The sequence below is a fragment of the Lissotriton helveticus genome, chromosome 3_2 (assembly GCF_964261635.1).
Source record: "Lissotriton helveticus chromosome 3_2, aLisHel1.1, whole genome shotgun sequence".
NCBI classification, from domain to species: domain Eukaryota; kingdom Metazoa; phylum Chordata; class Amphibia; order Caudata; family Salamandridae; genus Lissotriton; species Lissotriton helveticus.
Window position 1 is genome coordinate 271,594,041 of NC_136062.1, and position 20,102 is coordinate 271,614,142.

The 20,102-nt window shown below is 51.0% G+C and overlaps 1 protein-coding gene across 6 annotated transcripts in view; it reads right to left on the reverse strand.

Annotated features, from left to right (window-relative positions):
- Nucleotides 1–20,102, reverse strand: part of HERC1 (HECT and RLD domain containing E3 ubiquitin protein ligase family member 1) — a 2,088,313-nt gene that overhangs the window by 601,839 nt on the left and 1,466,372 nt on the right. For all 6 annotated transcript variants that reach the window (XM_078685198.1, XM_078685199.1, XM_078685195.1 and 3 more), the window contains exon 55: nucleotides 13,306–13,436. In XM_078685198.1, coding sequence (XP_078541324.1) covers nucleotides 13,306–13,436 — 131 coding nt within the window. The remainder of the gene's footprint in view (nucleotides 1–13,305; nucleotides 13,437–20,102) is intronic.

Consider the following 20,102-nt stretch of genomic DNA (forward strand, 5'->3'; position numbering starts at 1 on the left):
CACTCACCCTCAACCCCTCACCCTCACTCACCCTCACCCTCACTCACCCTCAACCTCACTCACCCTCAACCCCTCGCCCTCACTCACCCTCAACCCCTCACCCTCACCCTCACTCACCCTCAACCCCTCACCCTCACTCACCCTCACTCTCCCTCAACCCCTCACCCTCAACCCCTCACCCTCAACCCCTCACCCTCACTCACCCTCAACCCCTCACCCACCCTCACAACACATATTGTGTTACAATAGGTGTCACATTTGCGAAAGATAAAACTATTGCCATTGTAAATAACAAAGCTATTAATTTCGCTATTTTCAAAACAAGCACATAAATAAAAAATGTGTCCTTTACAATACCAATAGCTCAAACTTTCCTAATGCGAGACCTATTGCATTGCTGTGCTTCTCTCCCCTGCTGCACTCTCCTGCTCTCTAGAGATGTGGCCTAACGACCAGAGCTGCCATCTAAGTGACATAAATACAAAACATGTTGCATTCCAAATGCTATAGGTGTCACATTCGCGAAAGTTATAACTATTGGCATTGTAAATGACAAAGCCATCAATTTAACAATTTTAAAAACCAACAAATAAATAAAATATGTCATTTACAAGACCAATAACTACAACTTTTCTAATGCGAGACCTATTGCATTTCCAATGCTTGTTTTGTATAGCCGTTATCAATGCTGCATGTAGCAGGAAATGACCGCGGGGAAGGCCAAAGGTCTCCTGCAACGTGCCGTAGGGCAGGAGAGCACCATCAGCGTACAAATCGACCACCATCTGCAGCCCCAGCTCCTCTCATTGAGCTAGCCCGGACCAGTCACCCCCATGTGGCAGCGCCGTACACATGCCCAGTGGTATTTCAGGTGCATATGGGCGTTGCTCCCCAATCCTTGAGTGAAAGCGCTTCCAACAATACCGCAGGGTGCTCTCCACTAGTGATAGATCCGAAGCCCTCAGTCTTTGTTGCAGTATGACAAAGGAAAGAACATGTCTCTGCACTTCCGGATACGGTCTTTCCACCGGCCCACGGAACTCCAGTGCCACCGCCTGCGTGAGGACCTGGAATTGCACCGCCAGGTAGTACAATTCAAAGTCTGGAGCGGATAGGCCTCCCTCAATCCTCGGTCTCATTAGCGTATCTAATGCTACTCTGTGTCGACCCGCACCCCACATGAAGCTGCCCGCTGCAGAGCGCAATCGCCGGAAGAACGACACCGGTATCCTTATGGTCAGGGTCCGGAAATAGTACAACACCCGAGGCAGAGCCACCATCTTCAATAGCGCGACTCGTCCCGCCACCGACAGCGGTAGTGTCTCCCAAAATCGCATGCTACTCCTCAAACCTCGCAGTGCTCTCTCAAGATTACCCTCCAGCAGGTCTTCCTGATCATGGTATATTTGTGTCCCCAAATAAGGAAGGCATCGCGGCTCCCACATCAGCCCTGTTGGCAACAGCGGTTGAGCGCATGCGCTCGATGCTGGGAATACGCAGGTCTTTGTCCAGTTAACCCGCAGGCCCGAGACGTACCCGAAGCGGTCTAATAGCTCCCGTGCCCCGTCCAGTGCCTCGCCCGCGTCTGCCAGGAACATAAGGAGATCATCCGCGTAAAGCGAGATGTAATGCGTCTGACCCCGGAGGCTTATACCCCGATATGTTTCCCCCTTCCGAGCGTGAGCTGCCAATGGTTCAATTGCTAGGGCAAACAGCAGCGGGGACAGAGGACAGCCCTGTCTGGTACCTCTTCCCACCGGGTAAGAGGAAGAGACTTCCCTACCCACGCGGACCCTAGCAGTCGCCGATGTATATAATAGTTCAGTCCACCGGACATATCCGGCACCAAGCCCAAACCGTGCCATAACTGAGAAAAGATAGGGCCATTCCAGGCTATCAAACGCCTTAGCAATGTCCACCGATAGAATCGATTCCTGCCCTCCTCGTCCCCTAGCTCCATCTAATATGCTCAGCAAGCGGCGCACGCTACTGGCGGTGTTGCGCTTTGGTATAAATTCAGCCTGATCCGAATGTATCAGCCGTGTCATATAGGGGAGGAGCCTGGTAGCCAGCACTCTGCTCAATATTTTATAGTCGGTCGGGAGCATGGATAAGGGCCTATAAGCGGCCGCGTCTGTCGGTTGTTTAGCTGGTTTAAGGAGTGGGATTATGATGGCCTCCCTAGTGGAAGCCGGTAGTACCCCCGTTTGTCCGGTCTCCCGGTACATCATCAACAGTCTGGGGGCCAAGAGATCAATATATGTCAAATAAAACTCAATTGGCAAGCCATCGCTACCCGGCGTTTTATTACGCACCAACTGCTTGATAGCGCACCGAATCTCAGGTAGAGTAATATCCTGACCGATCTCCTCCGCTTCGCCCTCCTCAAGTCCAGGTAGTTCCAATCCCTCTAGGAAGGCACAGGTATCCCCCTCACCGGTCTGCAAGTGGCTTGTGTATAGCTCCGCATAGAAAGACCGAAATTGATCATTGATACGGTGTTGCTCATATTCCAAACGTCCTGCTGCCGACGTCAGTGCCAAAATGGGCACGCATCTCCGATTGGGATCCGCCAACCAGGCCAGCAATGTGCCCACCTTGTCACACTCCTTATGGGCACGTGCCAAGTAAGCTTTATGATCAAAGCACCGTAGGCGTTCCACTCCCGCAGCCACCGTCTCCTTTCGCGTTAGGACCAGCTCGCGTGTCCCCGTTCCCTCCGAGTGAGCTTTCTCAGCCTCGCGTAAAGCCCTGTTGCTCGCCTCGATCTCCTGCAATAGCAGCTTCCTAGCTCCCACCCATTTGGCGATGCATATACCACGGACCACCACCTTAAATGCGTCCCACTCAAGGGCCGCCGTCGTGGCGGTGCCCGCGTTCTCCTCAAAGTAGTGCTCCACCCCGTCTCTCAATTCCGTTCTAAATACCTGGTCCTCCAGCATCTCGGGTCGCAATCTCCAGTGAGGAATCTTAGGGCGCTCCGCCATCCAACGAAAACTCACCAGGAGCGGATTGTAGTCCGATATGGTTCTTGTCAAGTATTCGCTGCTAACCGCCGGAGGAGCCAGACTGGAGCTACATAGCATGTCGTCCAGTCGGACGTGTAAGTCATGCAGCGATGAGTAATCCCTATCGCCTGGGTGCTGTGCTCTCCAGCTATCAAGGAGTCCCCAATTGTCCTGCCATCGAGCCCAAATCCCTGCCAATTTATTGATCGGGGCCGTGGGTAGCGGCGGGTGGGACCTATCCGCGGAGACATCAGCTACCGAGTGGAAGTCTCCCCCCAGCAGTACCGGCGTTGTAAAATAATCCGCTAGGGCCGAAGACAGAGTCCCCAAAAAGGATGCCTGATCTACATTGGGAGCATAAATACTGCAAATGGATACCTCACGCCCCTAAAGGCTGCCACGAACCGTGACATAGCGACCCTCTGAGTCTACCAGTTGGTCCAGCAGCTGGAAAGGGACTCCGGCTCTAACCCAGATCAGGGCCCCTCGCGCTTACGCTGAATAAGTGGTATAGTATAATTGTCCGCGCCATCTGCGCTGCAAGGCCTGCCCCTCTGACTTAGTTAGGTGTGTCTCTTGTAAGAGAGCCACCTGCACTCCCCTACGAACCAGATAAGAGTGCACCTTATATCTACGTTGCATTGAGTGCAATCCCCTAACATTCCAGGTTAAACATTTAACATCAGATGATGGACCAGTAACAATGATTGAATAGCCACCCCCAGAGGTCCAGCTGGGAGCTATGTGCTTATGAGACAAATTTGAAGAAAGATTTGGCCTTCTGTGAAGGAAAATTCTAGCATTGCAGTGAGTACTTGAAGGAATTGAGCACTTGCAAGTTTATTGTACAAAATAATCAGACACATTTACTGGCATTTTCCATTATGTTAAATTACTCTGTAACATAGAGTACAAAAAATTTAAAAGTCAAAGAAGGAATGGCACCATATAAACTACTATTTCCACCGCAGCACATACACTCTACCTACCTTGCACTTTGGGCACATGCTCTTGTGTCCACTAAACCTTTCTGCCTGGAGCAGACAAAGTATGGAGAGAGGTCTCTGTACTTACAGACTCGGATGTAGAGGGAAGAACAAACCAGCATAAAAAGGTGTTTGAAAGTTAACAACTCACAGGAGTGCGGACATTTTGTTTGGCATTCGCAAGTTTGGTGTATTCCTGCAGCAGAGTGGCAACAAAACGCTTGCTACATATTAGGCACTGTGAAACGGTTTATAATGGCTAATTCATTTTACTCATTACAAGTAATAAGAACACTTGTTTATGTTCTCCACGGTTGACTCCAGAAACTTTAAGCTATGCCACATCGGTGTAAATAACACTCTGCCTCATATCCCTCATTTTATTTGATTTCAAACTTAGTGGCCCAGTTCTGGACTAAAGCTAATAAAGTAGTTAATCCTGATCAGCTTTCACACGAGGAAAAATATTCATATATCCTTAGTATCTTAGGGAATACAACCCAGAAGTAGATTGTCCCTTTCCCTAAAAACACGCAAGTAGGAATATGCTACTTACCAGTATGCATCTGTTCTTGGCATGTAGGGCTGCTGATATTCACATCTTATGCATAGGTCGCCGCCTAGTGTTGGGTCCGGATGATTGCACATTGTTGTCCTGGAAGAGACTTCGAAGTATCACGAGATAGGTGGCTCCTCCCCTGGACTACAGTGCGCATGGGCATCCTCTCCATCCGCAGATTGTTTTTCGCCATTGTGGCGGGGATGGAGTATGATACAGTAAGTGATGCCCATGCTAGAGATTAATTCTGAATGCTACAGCTGCGACAGGCACCGGGGAGGAGGGAGGGCGATGTGAATATCAGCAGCCCTACATGCCAAGAACAGATGCATACTGGTAAGTAGCATATTCCGTTCGAGGCACGTGGGCTGCTGAATTCACATCTTATGCATAGAATGTATAGCAGTCCCCTCTTAGCGGCGGTTGCCCGTGCCAGCTGCAGCAGTCTGAAAAAGAGTCTTGAGTACAGCCTGCCCTACAGCTGCCTGCTGTTTGGAGTGTACATCTACGCAGTAGTGTTTGGTAAATGTATGTATGGTAGTCCATGTGGCTGCCCTACATATGTCTTCTAGAGGAATGTTTCCTAGGAAAGCCATGGATGCCCCTAACTTGCGTGTAGAATGCGCTCTTGGGGGAACTGTTAATGTGTGTTTAGCTTTTTGATAACAAATTTGTATGCACTTAACAATCCATCTGGCTATACCTGATTTGGAAATGGGGTTGCCTTTGTGCTGTGGTGAAAAGGCAACAAACAGTTGTTTAGTCTTTCTGAAAAGTTTTGTTCTGTCTATATAGTACAGGAGAGCTCTTTTAACGTCAAGGGTATGTAGAGCTCGTTCTGCCACGGAATCTGGATTAGGGAAGAATACTGGCAGTTCAATAGCTTGATTGATGTGAAACTGGGACACCACTTTTGGCATAAATTTAGGGTTAGTTCGCAGCACTACCCTATTAGCGTGTATTTGTATGAATGGCTCCTGAATAGTTAGGGCTTGCAGCTCACTAACTCTTCTGAGTGACGTAATGGCAACTAGGAAAGCTACTTTCCACGTTAGGAATTGTATCTCACAGGAGTGTAGCGGTTCAAAAGGTGGTCCTATTCGTTTGGTAAGAACCACGTTGAGGTTCCAGACAGGTGAAGGTGGGTGCCTTGGAGGAATGATTCGTTTGAGTCCCTCAAGGAAAGCTTTGATAGCAGGTACCCTGAAGAGTGAAAGGTGCTGCCTGTTTTGAAGATAAGCTGCTACTGCAGCTAAATGTATACAAATGGAGCTGTAAGCCAGATTGCATCTGTGTAAATGTAGGAGGTAACAGATGATGTTTTGAGTAGATGCATCTAGCGGATTTATGTAATTATTTTTACAATAGATGACACATCGCTTCCACTTCGCCGCATAGCATGCCCTGGTCGTAGGCCTCCTTGCCTCTTTGATAATATTCATACAGTCGGGAGGCAAGTTGAGGTAACCAAACTCTATGACCTCAGGAGCCAGATCGCAAGGTTCAGCTGTTGCGGATCTGGGTGCTGAATGTCGCCATGGCTCTGCGTTAAAAGGCTGGGTGTTAATTGCAGCCTTTGATGAGGAACCACGGAAAGTTCTAGGAACGTGGTGTACCATGGTTGCAGTGCCCATGTTGGAGCAACTAGGATCAGTGTCATTGAGTGCTGTCGCAGTTTGCGTGCCACTAGTGGTATGAGCGGGGCTGAGGGAAAAGCGTACGCAAACCTGCCTGACCAGTTCATCCATATCGCATTGCCCTGAGATTGCGGATGTGGAAACCTGGCGGCGAAGCTTTGGCATTTTACGTTTTCCCTTGTGGTGAACAGGTCTATTTCTGGGTGACCCCACTGCTGGAAGTACGGCTGCAGCACTGAGGGATGTATTTCCCACTCGTGCATCTGGTGGCTGTGTCTGCTGAGCAGGTCCGCCATCTGGTTGTCCTTGCCTGGGAGGTGTTCCGCCATGAGGAAGATGTTTCTCTGAATGGCCCACTTCCACATGCTTTGCGCTAGATGGGACAACTGTGGAGAGTGTGTCCCTCCGTTCTTCAGTATGTAGTACATGGCAGTCATGTTGTCCGTCCGGATTAACACGACTTTGTTGCACAAGTGTACCTTGAAAGCTTTTAGCGCCAGAAAGATTGCCCTCAGTTCCAGCAGGTTGATGTGCATCCGCCTCTGCTGTGTCGTCCATAGCCCCTGCACTGTGTAATGGAGGACATGCGCTCCCCATCCCAGGAGAGATGCGTCCGTCGTCAGCACTATTTGTGGTACAGGCTCTTGGAACGGTCGACCCTTGCAAAGGTTTTGTGGTTTCCCCCAATGCAGAGAGCTGTATGCGCGACCGGTCACCAACACTAGGTCTTTCAATTGTCCCTGAGCCTGATTCCACTGCTGTGCTAAGCACTCCTGGAGCGGACGCATGTGTAGTCTCGCGTGAGGGACTATGAAAATGCAGGAGGCCATCATGCCTATCAACTGCATAAAGACTCTGGCCGTGAGCGAGTGTTGGGGTCTGAATTTTTGAATGAGTAACTGAATGCTGTTGATTCTGGCTGAGTTTGGCTGCGCCTTTGCCGCCAGAGTGTCTATTGTGGCTCCCAGGTACTGCTGTACGTGGGCGGGCTCTAGATGAGACTTTGGGTAGTTTAATGAGAATCCGAGGCTGTGTAGGAGGTGAATAGTGCGGGACACGTGACTGGCACATTGTTTGGCTGACTTCGCTTGGATGAGCCAGTCGTCCAGATAGGGGTAGACGTGAACATGGTTTCTCCGTAGGTGTGCAGCCACTGTCGCTAGGCACTTGGTAAACACCCTGGGGGCTGTGGTGACCTCGAAAGGCAGTACCTTGAATTGATAGTGCTGGTTTTGTATGGAAAACCTGAGATACTTCCTGTGTGCTGGATGTATTGGTATGTGGAAATATGCATCCTTTAAGTCTAGGGTAGCGAGGAAGTCTCCCTGACTGAGTAGTGGTATAATTTGCTGTAAAGTGAGCATGTGAAAATGTTCTGACAAGATGTATTGGTTTAGGGGCCTGAGGTCTAGTATTGGCGTGAGAGACCCGTCCTTTTTTGGGATTAAGAAGTACAGAGAGTACACCCCTGTACCCCGTTCTTGTATAGGGACGAGTTCTATGGCCCCTTTTTGCAGCATGCTGAGAACATCTTGCTGCAGTAAGTCTATGTGCTCTGTGGACATAGGACGGTGTTTTGGGGGTATGTTGGGTGGAGTGGATGTTAGCTCTAGACAATAACCATAGTGAATGAGTTGTCTTACCCACCTGTCTGTGGTAATGCTTTCCCAGACTGGCAGGAACTGTTGTAATCTGCCCCCGACCGGTGTTATATGGTCCGGGGGCAGCGACAAGGCTTCACTGCTTAGTATTGGCGGAGGATCTGGTGTTGTTATTCCCTCGTCCTCTGCCTTTACTGCTGTTGCCACGGTATCCACCTCTGCTTGTTTTAGTACAGGTGGTTTGCGTGTTCCCTTTGTTGTATGGAGTCTGCTGGGACACCTGTCCTCTTGAAGCTCCTCTGTTATTGGAGCGACGAAAGGAACCACCCCAGTATTGTTGAGACTGCAAGGCCCCCATAGATTTGGCTGTCTCCGTGTCTTTTTTAATTTTCTCTAAGATGGAGTCCACATCAGGGCCAAATAAAAAAATCAGGGTTTACAGGCTGATTTAATAAAGTTGTTTGAATCTCTGGTTTGAACCCTGAGATATGCAACTAAGCATGCCTTCTGAGCATGACACTAGTGTTGATGGCCGTGGCTGCAGTGTCAGCTCCGTCCAGCGCACATTTAATGGAAGCGTTGGATATGAGTTTCCCTTCCTGTATTAGTGTTTCTGCACCTTCTTTGTATGCATCAGGCAAATGTTGTAGCAGTTGCTCCACTGTGTCATAATGTGCCCTATCATATCTTGCTAATAGGGCCTGTGTGTTGGAAATTCTCCAAATATTAGCTGCTTGTGCAGCCACCCTTTTCCCAGAAGCTTCTAACACTTTAGACTCTTTGTCTGGAGGAGGTGCATCACCAGTAGTTTGGGAGTTGGCACGTTTACGAGCATTGGAGACTACCAAAGAGTCCAACGGCAACTGTCCCTTAATGTATGTAGGGTCCACAGGCGCCGGTCTGTATTTTCGTTCAATTTGTGGGATAATAACCCTTGCTCTGGTGGTCTCCTTAAAAATGTCTCCTGCGTGTTGGAGAACACTCTCTAGCATTGGCAATGTTTTAACTGATTTCTCTGAAGTGGAGAAAGTGTCAAACAAGAAATCCTCCTCAATTGGGTCAGCATGCATGTCCACATCATGATTATATGCTGCCCTCTCTATAAGTGCGCTAAACGCCGCTGTATCCTCTGTGGGCGAAGTCTTTACATGATAAGATGGAGTATCAGGGATAGGTTGTGACTCCCCTTGGTCAGCAGTGTCTGTCCAGGTTTGAGCCTGGTCATCTTGATCATTGTCTGCAGGGTAACTATATTGTTCTTCATAGTTGTACCCTAGATCCTCAGTAGAGCGTGTGGGTGAGTATGCATAAGTGTCTTGGTCATGGTACTACACACTCTCAAAAAGGACAGGCGATGTTGAAGAGTCCCTTTTCTTTTTTTGTGGAATTTTATAGGATTCCAGAGGATTTTCCGACCTGATCTTTCTTTGATAAATGGTAAGTGTACCAGTGTCGGCGTAGATATGGAGCTTCGACTGTTCATCATAGGAGGGCTCCTGATACACAACGCTTGCTTCTTGAGGATGACTCCTCTTCCCAAGTGTCACAGTTTTGGAATGTTCGATCCCTTTTTTCGGATCGGCAGCCTTAGGCCGTGCTGTTGGGGGCAGTCCAAATTTTATCGGCGGTTTCTGTCCTGGCGCCGATATGGGACCGACAGACTTTGCCTTGTCGTCGTGCTTTTTTACTTTGCGTCGACTTTAGTGTTTGCGCCGGAGGTGCGCTCTTTTTTGTCGATTCCACTTGCTCCTTCGAGGCACTTTTTGTTTTCGGCTCGAGGGCTTTGACGAGCTGTTGTTTTTCGACTCGGTGCCTCGGTTCGAGGGCCTTTTGAGAGTCGAGTCCTTTGTTTCTGTCGCTGTCCGTCGACGCCGACCTCGCTGGTTCGACGTTACTTGGCTTTAGCGATGGACTTTAGCGCACCAATCTTCAGATCGACACCCTTTGCGGTAGACCTTTTAGGGTCGTCGACACTTGTCTTCGACGTCGAGTCCGATGTGTTTGCACTCTTCGATCCGATGGCCGACTATAGCATTTTCGGTTTCGGTTGTTCCACGGTAGCTTTCGGTTTCGCTTTTGTATGGGCGACCGATGGCTCCTGTGATAGATTCTTAGCCGGGCCGAGACGTAGGGCTAAAGAATGCTTAATATGATCTTGGCTAAGGCCTTTCGGCGATGCCTCAACCGGAGCCTTGGAAAGTTTAAGAGTGTCTTGTTTAGGCCCAGTACCCACTGTTGGGCCTGGTTCATCACTCGAGTCGTCATCAAGAGGAGCTTCTGAAAGGGTATCAAGTGCGACTTCGACACATTGATGGAGAACCCCAGCAAATGCAGGAGGTCGGCCATAGTCTGGAGGTAGGAAACAACTGCCTGGGGCGAGCCTGCCTTCACCAGCCAGTCGACGAGGTAGGGGAAGACTGGAACCCCTGATCTGCGCAGATGAGCTGTGACCACCGCCATCACTTTTGTGAACTCTCGAGGGGCGCTGGTAAGACCAAAGGGGAGCACGGTAAACTGAAAATGCTTGTGGCCTACCGTGAACCACAGGTAACACCGGTTGGTTGGCAGGATGGGAATGTGGAAATATGCGTCCTGCAAGTTCAACGCTACCATCCAGTCTTCAGGGTCGAGAGCAGAGGAGACCTGAGCCAGAGTCAGCATTTTGAACTCCTTCCGGAGGAAGCGATTGACGCCCCTGAGGTCCGAGATAGGGTGCAGGCCCTTTTCCTTTTTGGGCACCAGAAAATAGTGAGTGAAAACGTCCTACTTCTGGCACAGGAATGCGCTCTGATGGCCCCCTTCGCCAAGAGGGCCACGACTTCCTGTTGAAGAAGTGCCAAGTGATCCCCCGACATGCGGTGGTACTGGGGTGGCATGGCTGGAGGTGTAGTCTCTGAGACTGTTGCTGCTGCGGCCTGCGGCTTTGAAGCGAATGTGCTATGGCGCCCATTCCGTTGCCTGGAAAGGAGTGAAAAGCAAAAGGCGGAGGAGGGTGAGTGGCCGACAGGCCGAAGCCCGCGTGTCCTTGTTGTTAAAAAGGCAAATGCCATCAAAGGACATGTCCATCAGGGTGTTCTGGACATTCCCCGAGAAGCCAGTAGTCCTCAGCCAGGCGTGGAAATCGCTCTGCCCAGCAAGTCGGCAGTGTCAATGCCACATCGTATTGGGAACTTGGCTGCATCTCTCCCCTCAGCAATAGCCTTCAACAGTGCTGTCAGCGCCTCCTCCGGACACTGAGGCAGCACTTGCACCACCGTATCCCACACAGAGTGGCAGTAACGGCCCATGAGGCATGCGGTGTTCACAGACTGCAGCCCTGAACTGGCAGAAGAAAAAATCTTCTTCCCAAATTGTTCCAGTTTCTTGGATTCCCTGTCCGGGCGTGTGGTAGGGAATGCGCTCAGGGACGTTGAAGCTTGAACCACCAAGTTCTCAGGGGTGGGGTGTTGGGAGAGGAAGATGGGGTCACCCTGGGCCGGGCGATGGCATCGGGTCATGTTCCTTTCCACAAGAGCCCCTGTGTTGGGCCTGGACCATTTGCCCAAAAGAACGTCAGAAAGTGCCTCATTGAAAGGCAGCAGTGGCTCCGCAGAGGTAGCCGCTGGCTGAAGCACTTTGTCAGGAGGTTAGTCCTGACGGCCACAGTAGGGAGTTGGAGGTTGAGGGCCTCCCCCGCCCTACGCAACACCACTGCATAACTTGCACCCTCCTCCGTAGCCATGGTAGGAGTAGTGAGCATGCCAAGGTCAGAAGAGGTGTCAAGACCGCTGGCATCCCCCAGTTCCTCTGCTCAGTCCGGGTCATACTCACACTGAGCTGTGAGAGGGTCCTCTGACCACTCCCAGTCCTCCCCTTCCTCCTCAGGTTGATGTACAGGCCGAAAGGAGGCTGGACATAGGGGTAGAAAGGCCCCATTGGCGTCGGAATCGGCGCCCAGCGACGCCGTTCCGGCTCCATGTCCATGTCGGGGCTGAAACAGCGGACGTCGTCATCCGGTGCCAAGGGCAACGTCGGAGGTGGTGCAGGTGGGGTTAACGTCGGTTGAGGTGTAACGAGGTCAACCGGCGTCGACCGGAATCCAGGTCTGGATCCTTGGGGGCCCTGCGGCACCGGAGCCGACAGCTATGCCGGAGCCATCGACAGTAAAGAGGCCCAAAGAGGCGGGTCATGGCTGACAGAAAGTCCTGCCGCTGGGCCGGAGTCGCCGACGGACCCGGGAAGGGAGGGTAGGTCGACGGTGACACCATAGGCTCTGCTGGAGCCGCGGGGGAGGCACCACCCACACCCTCAGCCATGACGGGCGAGGGGAAGTCGTCGAGCGATGATGCTTCTTCGACTTCTTGTGCTTCGCCTTACCTGACCCCAAGTGCAAAGACTTCGATCCAGAAGAAAGATGTGGATTGCTCCGCGACCAGTCCCTCGACCTCCCATGGGACCGGGACCTTGAGCGGCACAGAGCTGACTGCCGGACTTCCGGCAACTTTCGGGACCGCTCCCGCAAAGTCTTCGGCACCATGGCCCAGCAGTCGGGGTACGACTTGGGGTCGTGTTCGCGCTCCAGGCAGTAGAGACACACGTGTTGCAGGTCCGTCACCGACATCATTCGATGTCAGTCTCTGCAAGACTTGAAACCGGGCATCTCTAGGACACCAGGAGTCAATCAACTCGAAAAAACCGAGACAAAAAGCCTCAAGAACACAGTCAAAAAATGACATGGGGTACTACTCTCTCCGGACCTGCGCTTGCTGGCGCGGAAAAAGAAAACTGGCATCAGTGCGCGAGGACGGCGTCTAAGTAGCTGCCACGTCATCTCAGCGACCACAACGTCAACGACGGACGAGGAGCCGCACAACACCACCTTCCGACGCGCACGGGTACTGCTGACGAAAACTTTCCGGATACAGTATGACACCTGGGGGTAATTCTAAGGTAAGGAATCTATCACTATGTGTTTCTTTCAGCTATATAGCATACACGTGTTATAAAGTTAAATATTATCTTTCCCGTTATGATATATATTGTCCCAGTCAAATTTTATTTCTTTTTCCCCTCTTCTTTTCCACTTTTTCTCTCTGTTCTGTCTTCCTCCCTTTTATTTCTAAACCTCTCCTATCTTAACAGGCTCATTGGTATAGTGCTCATTGATTTCATATTTATACTGTTGAATGACAATTGATTTATATTGTACCTTATACTATGCTATGTTTTAAAAATAAATATTTAACTAAAACAAAAAGAAAGTTCGGGCCCTTTGTGTACCACTTCTGATTACCATTCCATGGCGCGCACACATCTCCGTTTCACATCTTAATACGCCAAGCACACACAACTTCGCTATATCACTCTTGTAGCACTACCTTCAACAATGCAAATTTCACTGGCAATCAAAATTAATGTGCAGTGCCCTGATACCTTCTTGGACCCAGTCCACTGTACATAAAACTCTAAGAAAGAATAATTATAGCCAATTATAAAATTATAGAAGGTCATGAAAAAAGAAAAAGAAATATTTACCTTGTGTGCATCAATTATAACAAATTCTCCTTTGTCCAGTGGCTCTCTTGTTCCCATTAGCAACTTGCCATCTCTGTATCCAACTGCAAACTGTTTGTCTTCACTGAACCAAGCGATGGAGGTAACAGCAGCTGCAGGAACAAAATAGCAAGAAGGGTGAGTTTCAAACTTACAATAGATGCTGCTATCAATCAAATAGTAATCACATTGTAGTATATTGAATGAATAGGCTATTCACTAGGTTCTTCAATTCATGGGTTATCATCTTTTGAATATTTTGCGTATCTTTAGAGAATTTATTTATTAATGAACAAGTTACTTACCTTCAGTAACGATATATCTGTAAGAGACATAGATTAGTTCTCGATTCCTCACCTAAGAATTACCCCCAGGCGTCAGACTGGATTCAGAGAATTTTTCTTCAGCATTACCCCTGTGCGTCGGTGGGTAGCGACGGTCGACTCCGTGTTCATTGTTGTCGCCAGAATGACGTTGCGGCCCCTGCGTGCTGACGTCAGTTCTTTACATGACATTCCATGCCAAAAGCGCAGATAAATGCAAGACACTGACCACTGGTGCACAAAAACAGGGCCCTGAAAGGAAGTCCCTTATCCTAGAAGTCAGTTCGCCGAACGGGGAGGATGGGTGGGGTGGTGAGGGATCCATAACTAATCTATGTCTCTTACTGATATATCGTTACCGAAGGTAAGTAACTTGTTCATCTGAAAGAGACAATTAGTTATGGATTCCTCACCTTAGAATAGATACCCCAGCAATACCAACCCCGGAGGTAGGTCTGTGAACCAAGTTCACACCAGAAATTCCTGGAGAATGGAACGGCCTAAGAAGCTGTCTCTCCTGACTTGGCTATCCAGGCAGTAGTAGTTGGTAAACGTGTGCAATGAAGCCCACGTAGCTGCCTGGTAGATGTCATTGAGGGGGACTCCACGTCCTAAAGCAGAAGTGGCTGCCATTGCCCTGGTAGTATGGGCGCGCAACCATTCCTTTTGCTAAGGAGTAGCAGATTTGTATGCAAAAAAAGACCCATCGAGAGATGGTTCGTTTTTGCACTGCCTGAACTTTCTAGGCGCCCATGCAGCCAACAAAGAGCTGATCACCACCCGGAATTGTTTTGTGCGATCCAGATAGAATGAAAGCGCACGTTTTGGATCCAGACGGTAGAGCCTCCCCTCTTCTTTAGAAGGATGCTGAGGCGGAAAGGAGGATGGCAAAGTGATGGTCTGACCTATTTGGAAAAGGTAACCACTTTGGGAAGGAAAGAAGGCCTAGTGCGAAGGACAACTTTGCCCGGATGAATAGCCAGGAAAGGAGGTTTTGAAGAAAGGGCTTGAAGCTCACTCACCCTGCGTGCAGAGGTGATGGGGACCAAAAAGGAAGTTTTAAGAGTTAAAAGTCTGAGAGGACAGTTATGAAAGCGGCTAGAAAGGAGCGCTCATAAGGTAGGTCAGAACCAAGTTCAAGTCCCACTGAGGCATTACAAAAGGAATTGGAGTAAACAAGTGAGTAATGCCCTTAAGGAAGCAATTTACAATAGGGGACTTGAAAAGAGATAGCTGATCAGGAAGCCGAAGAAAGGCCAAGATGGCCGAAAGATAGCCTTTCAAGGAGCCCAGAGCAGAGCCCTGCTGGGTCAAAGAAAGAAGGAAGAGGAGAACCTCTGAAAGGGGTGCAGAAAGGGGATCCATAGGCTTTGCTGCGCACCATACCACAAATTTGTTCCATCTATAGACATATACTGTTTAGGTGGAGGGATGCCTGGCTGCCAAGATAAATTTACAGACTTCAGGAGGAAGGTCCAAAGCTGTCAACTGCCGCCGCTCAATCTCCATGCAAGGAGGTGGAGGCTGGACAGTTTCGGGAGGAGGACTGTCCACTACTGCTGCGACAGAAGATCCTCCCAAAGGGACAGTCTGATCGGAGGATCAATGGCCATATGCAGACGCTCGGGATACTAGACTCTTGGTGCCCAGTCTAGAGCCACAAAAATGACTTGGGGCCCATTTGCACTTGATCTTCTTCAGTACTCTGGACAGAAGTGGTAAAGGCGTATAGAAGATCATAACTCCACTCGCTACAAAAGCGTCGCATACAGAGTGCTGCCTTGGAACTTCCAACGCACAGAATTGCTGACATTGAGCGTTCTATTCGGTGGCGAATAGATCTAAGCAAGGTTCTCCACACCACTGAAAGAGACCTTTCATCACCTCCGAGTGAAGACGCCATTCGTGATCCATCATTCACCAGAGGCAGAGTTCGTCGGCCCGGGCGTACAGAGAACCTGCCAGGTGTTGAACCACCAGGGACATGCCCTGATGTTCCAGCCACTTCCAGAGACGAAGTACATCCTGGCATAGGGTCCACGACCCCACCCCGCCCTGTTTGTTGCAGTACTACATGGAGGTGTTGCACGTGAACACCTGCACTATTCTCTCTTTGACAGAAGGAAGGAATGCCTTTAGTGCAAGACGGATTGCCCGAAACTCCAGAAGGTTGATGTGGAGCCCGGATTCCGCCAGAGACCAGAGGCCTCTGATCTCTGCCTCTCCCATGTGGCCGCCCCACCCCAGAAGTGAGGCATCTGTCCCCACTGTGAACTCTGGTTGGGGAAGGGAGATGGATCTGCCGTTGACCAAAACCTGGTTTGTTAGCCATCACTGCAATTGGTGTGCAGTGCCCTCCAAGATCTGGACGCAATCTGAAAAATTCCCCTGATGCTGTGCCCACTGAAACTTCAGGTCCCACTGCAGCACCCGCATTTGCCACCTGGTATAGTCCACCAGCAGAATGCAGGCGGCCATGAGGCCCAGTAGGGTAATTCTGCTCGAAACACGGTATAGAGGCTGTAAGATCGGATTCATAGCCGAATATCCCAGACTCGCTGCTCGCCAGGATAAGCCCGTAACTGCGCTGTGTCCAGAACCGTTCCGATGAAGAGGAGCTTCTGAGGGGGAATCAGGTGTGACTTCGGGACATTGATGCGAATGCAGGAGGTTGCCGTAGTCTGGAGGTGGGAGACGACCGCCTGGGGCGAGCCCGCCTTCAACAACCAGCCTGATCTGTGCAGATTACCTGCGACCACCGCCATCACTTTCGTGAACTCCCGAGGGGTGCTAGTAAGACCAAAGGGGAGCACGGTAAACTGAAAGTGCTCTTGGCCCTCCGTGAACAGTAGGTAACGCCGATGGGCTGGCAGGACGGCAATGTAAAAATAAGAGTCCTGCAAGTCCAACGCTACCATCCAGTCTCCAGGGTCGCGGGCAGACAGGACCTGAGCCAGTGTCAGCATCTTATAATTCTCCAGAGATTCAAGATAGGACGCAGGCCCTTGTCCTTCTTGAGCACCAGAAAGTAGTGGTAATAACAACCACAAACTACTTCTGGAGTAGGAACACGCTCAATGGCTCCCTTGGCCAAGAGAGCAGTAACTTCCTGTTGGAGTAGAGTAGGTAATCCTCCGACATGCGATGGAATTGAGGTGGCATGGATGGAGGGGTAGTCTCAAAGGGGAGGGAGTAGCCCCTTCGGACAATCTGAAAAACCTACCTATTCAAAGTGATGTTGAGCCAGTTGGGGAAGTGATGGCGAATCCTGCCGCCCACTGGCGATTGGTGGCCTTCAAAGATCGGACTAGGAGGGTTTGGAGGCCGCTGCAGAGGGGGCATTGGTGGACTGGCCGGCCGCTGGTCCCCCGATCCACGGCGGTGTGATCCACGTCTCCGGCCACGCAGAGGCTGGACCGCTTGCGCAGGCCTGTGGATCTGGGAGTAAAGTGGCGGGGCACCCCTTCCATAGCCACGAAAGGGGCAAAAAGCAGACCGCGCTGGGCGGGTGGTGGAAGCGAGGCCCAACGTTCTGGCTATAGCCCTAGAATCCTTAAAGCGCTTGAGCCCGTTGTCAGGGGACGGTCATCGAAGGCCATACTCAAAAGTGTTGCTTGGACATCACCAGAAAAGCCAGTGGACTTTAGCCAGGCGTAGCATCTCAGTGCTACTGAAGTGGAAATCGTCCTGCCTAGCGAGTCGGCGGTGTCCAGCTCACATCTTATGGCGAACTTTCGCTGCATCTCTACCTTCGGCAACTGCACGGGACAGCATGGCCCGGGCCTCTGCCGGGCACTGTAACAGCACCTGCACGACTGTGTCCACACCGAGTGGGAGTAACGGCCCAAGAGACATGCAGTGTTCACTGACAGCAATCCTAAGCTGGAGGAAGAAAACCTCATCTTCCCAAGATGGTCCAGCTTCTTGGATTCTTTGTCACGTGGTGCGGTACGGAATGTGCCCTTGGAAGTCGATGTTTGGACCATCAAGCTCTCAGGGGTGGGATGTTGAGGAAGGAAAATGGGGTCACCCTGGGCCGGGCGGTGGCGTTGGACAATCATTCTGTCCACAGGAGCCCCTGTGTTGGGCTTGGACCAAGTGCCCAAAAGGATGTCCGTAAGGGTCTCATTGAACGGCAGTAGGGGCTCAGAAGAGGCCGCTTCCGGGTGAAGCACCTCATCAGGAGGTTAGGCCTGACCACCACCGTAGGAAGCTCAAGGTTTAGGGCCTTCGCCGCTCTAAGGAACACCACTACCTAAGATGCACCCTCCTCCGAAGGCACAGTAGGGGGAGATAGCATGCCAAGGTCTGGGGAGGTGTCCAGATCACTGGACACCTCCAGTGATCTGGACACCAGATCACTGGCTTCTCCCAACTCCTCTCTCCAGTCCGTTTCCTCTAACTGGTCTGCCAAAGGGTCCACGGACTCCTCCCAGTCTTCCTCACCCTCCTCTGTGTGAGAAGTTGGCCTGATATATGTTGCTCACTAGTTCTAGTGATCACCTTGTATCAGTCCAAACAACCCTTATGGTGATTGGTTGTAAAGTCAACAGTATAGACCAGCTATCCTAGTAGCGTGGACAAAAGCAGTCTTTAGGCTAAACTCTGAATGGCATGTGAAGCCAGCTGTTTTACCACAATATAACCCCTTGAATACCACATGAAAGGACACCACACAGGTTGTTATGAAAATAAAAGGATATTTATTAACTAACATACACCTCTGGACTCTTTATGAGGTCAGAGGGCTAAGCACATGACAATACTACAAAAGAAATACGAGTTCGCACAATATTTACACGTGTGCCTTAGGGGCACGACAAACCATATACTCAAAACAATGGAATGCGAGGAAAGAAAGTACTGTAAGGAGATCCAGAGGCTGGAGGATCGCTGGGACTACGCTACGAACTAGGTAAGTACGGAGCAGGAGGCCCACGGGACTCACGTGCAGAGTGGGAACTCTCACGCGGGATGCGTACCAACGTCTATGGATGCTACAGTTTACAATGTCACGGATTCCGGACGAACCCGGCTGGATGGAGGGAAAACAACAGTGGACCTGAACACTAGGATAGTGAACACAGACTTCAGCACCTAGAAGCTTTAGTTACCTAACCCACAGGCTGCGGGTGCATAGGGCTGAAGTGGTGTCGGGTTTGCTGCGTTGATCCCGGTGATGCCTGAAACAAGAAGTTGCTGGCAGGCAGCCAGATGGAGGAGTCAGGTGGTTCCAAGGATGGAACTAGGAAGAAGGAAGTCCTGAAAAGGAAGGGGACAGAGTCTTGGTCACTAGCCAGTGACGGTGCTGGAACCAGGAGCTGTCGCCGCCTTCAGGTGAAGGAGGGGTCGCTTCTCTCTGTAGCTGCGCGGACCAGGAGCTGCTCTTCACGACCAGGCTGGACGCACGAGCTGTCCCACGTAGTCTGCTGCTGTTGGCGGTGTCGGATCGTCGATCTGGACAACAGGCCTTGGCTAATGCAAGCCACGCGGTGGAACAAAGATGGCGTCTGGTGCGGACCAGGAGGGTCCGGGGTGCTTCTTTTTCACAAGTAAGCAAGGGCCAGTCTGGGGGACCAGACTAGCAGTGTTGAATTCTTCGGGTCGTCGTCTTAGAGGTCACTAGCCAGCCGGCAAGTGACCAGACAACAGGAAAAGCAGCAACCAAGCAAAAGGGCCCCACGCAGATCACGGGGATGCTGGGGGGCTGGTCTTTGGTGCAGGAGCTGCATCGGTGTGGGGCTTCTCAGTCCCCAATGCACTCATTCGAGGAACCCTCGGGGGTCGTGCTGGAAGCGCTGTGCAGGTTTCGTCAAGATGGCCGTCTCCACGTTGCTCGTCGCACTCACGGGTCCCAGCTGTGCTGTGGATGTGGGTAGAGGTCAGAGAGGTCTGGAGGTCCGGGTCTCGTTGAGCTGGGTCGTCGGATTCCTGGAAGGAAGGACTTACAGCAAACCGCACAGGAGCTTGATGGTGCCTGCGAAGCAGGATGGTCACTCCCTGACCATAGGGGAGATTCTTCAGTCTTCTGAGGTTCAGGAGGTCGAAGGTCAAGAGTTTCTTCGTGGAAGTTGTCAAGATTAATCTAACTGGGAATGGGACCAGCTCCTACCTTTATTCAGCTAAAGGGGGCTGCACTACGACTAGGTCCCTCCCCTGGGTGGGACCAGGAAGGGGGGTGGTTACACCCCCTATCCTTTGTCCAGTTTCCCGCCAGAGCTGGGGCTGGAGTGCCCCAGCAACTGGTTGGAACCGGTGTATGCACAGGGCACCTTGTGTGCCCCAGGCATGTCTCATTCCTTTCAGCCTGGGCCTACCTAATACACAAAATCCTGTCTGGGGTGGTGCTAGCACCTCCCAAGGCAGGAAACCCTTTGTCCAAGCCTCCCTCGCTGGAAGGACTCCCAGCAGCAGGAGGTCAGACTTGTGTCTGTGGTGGCAGCATCCATTTTGTGA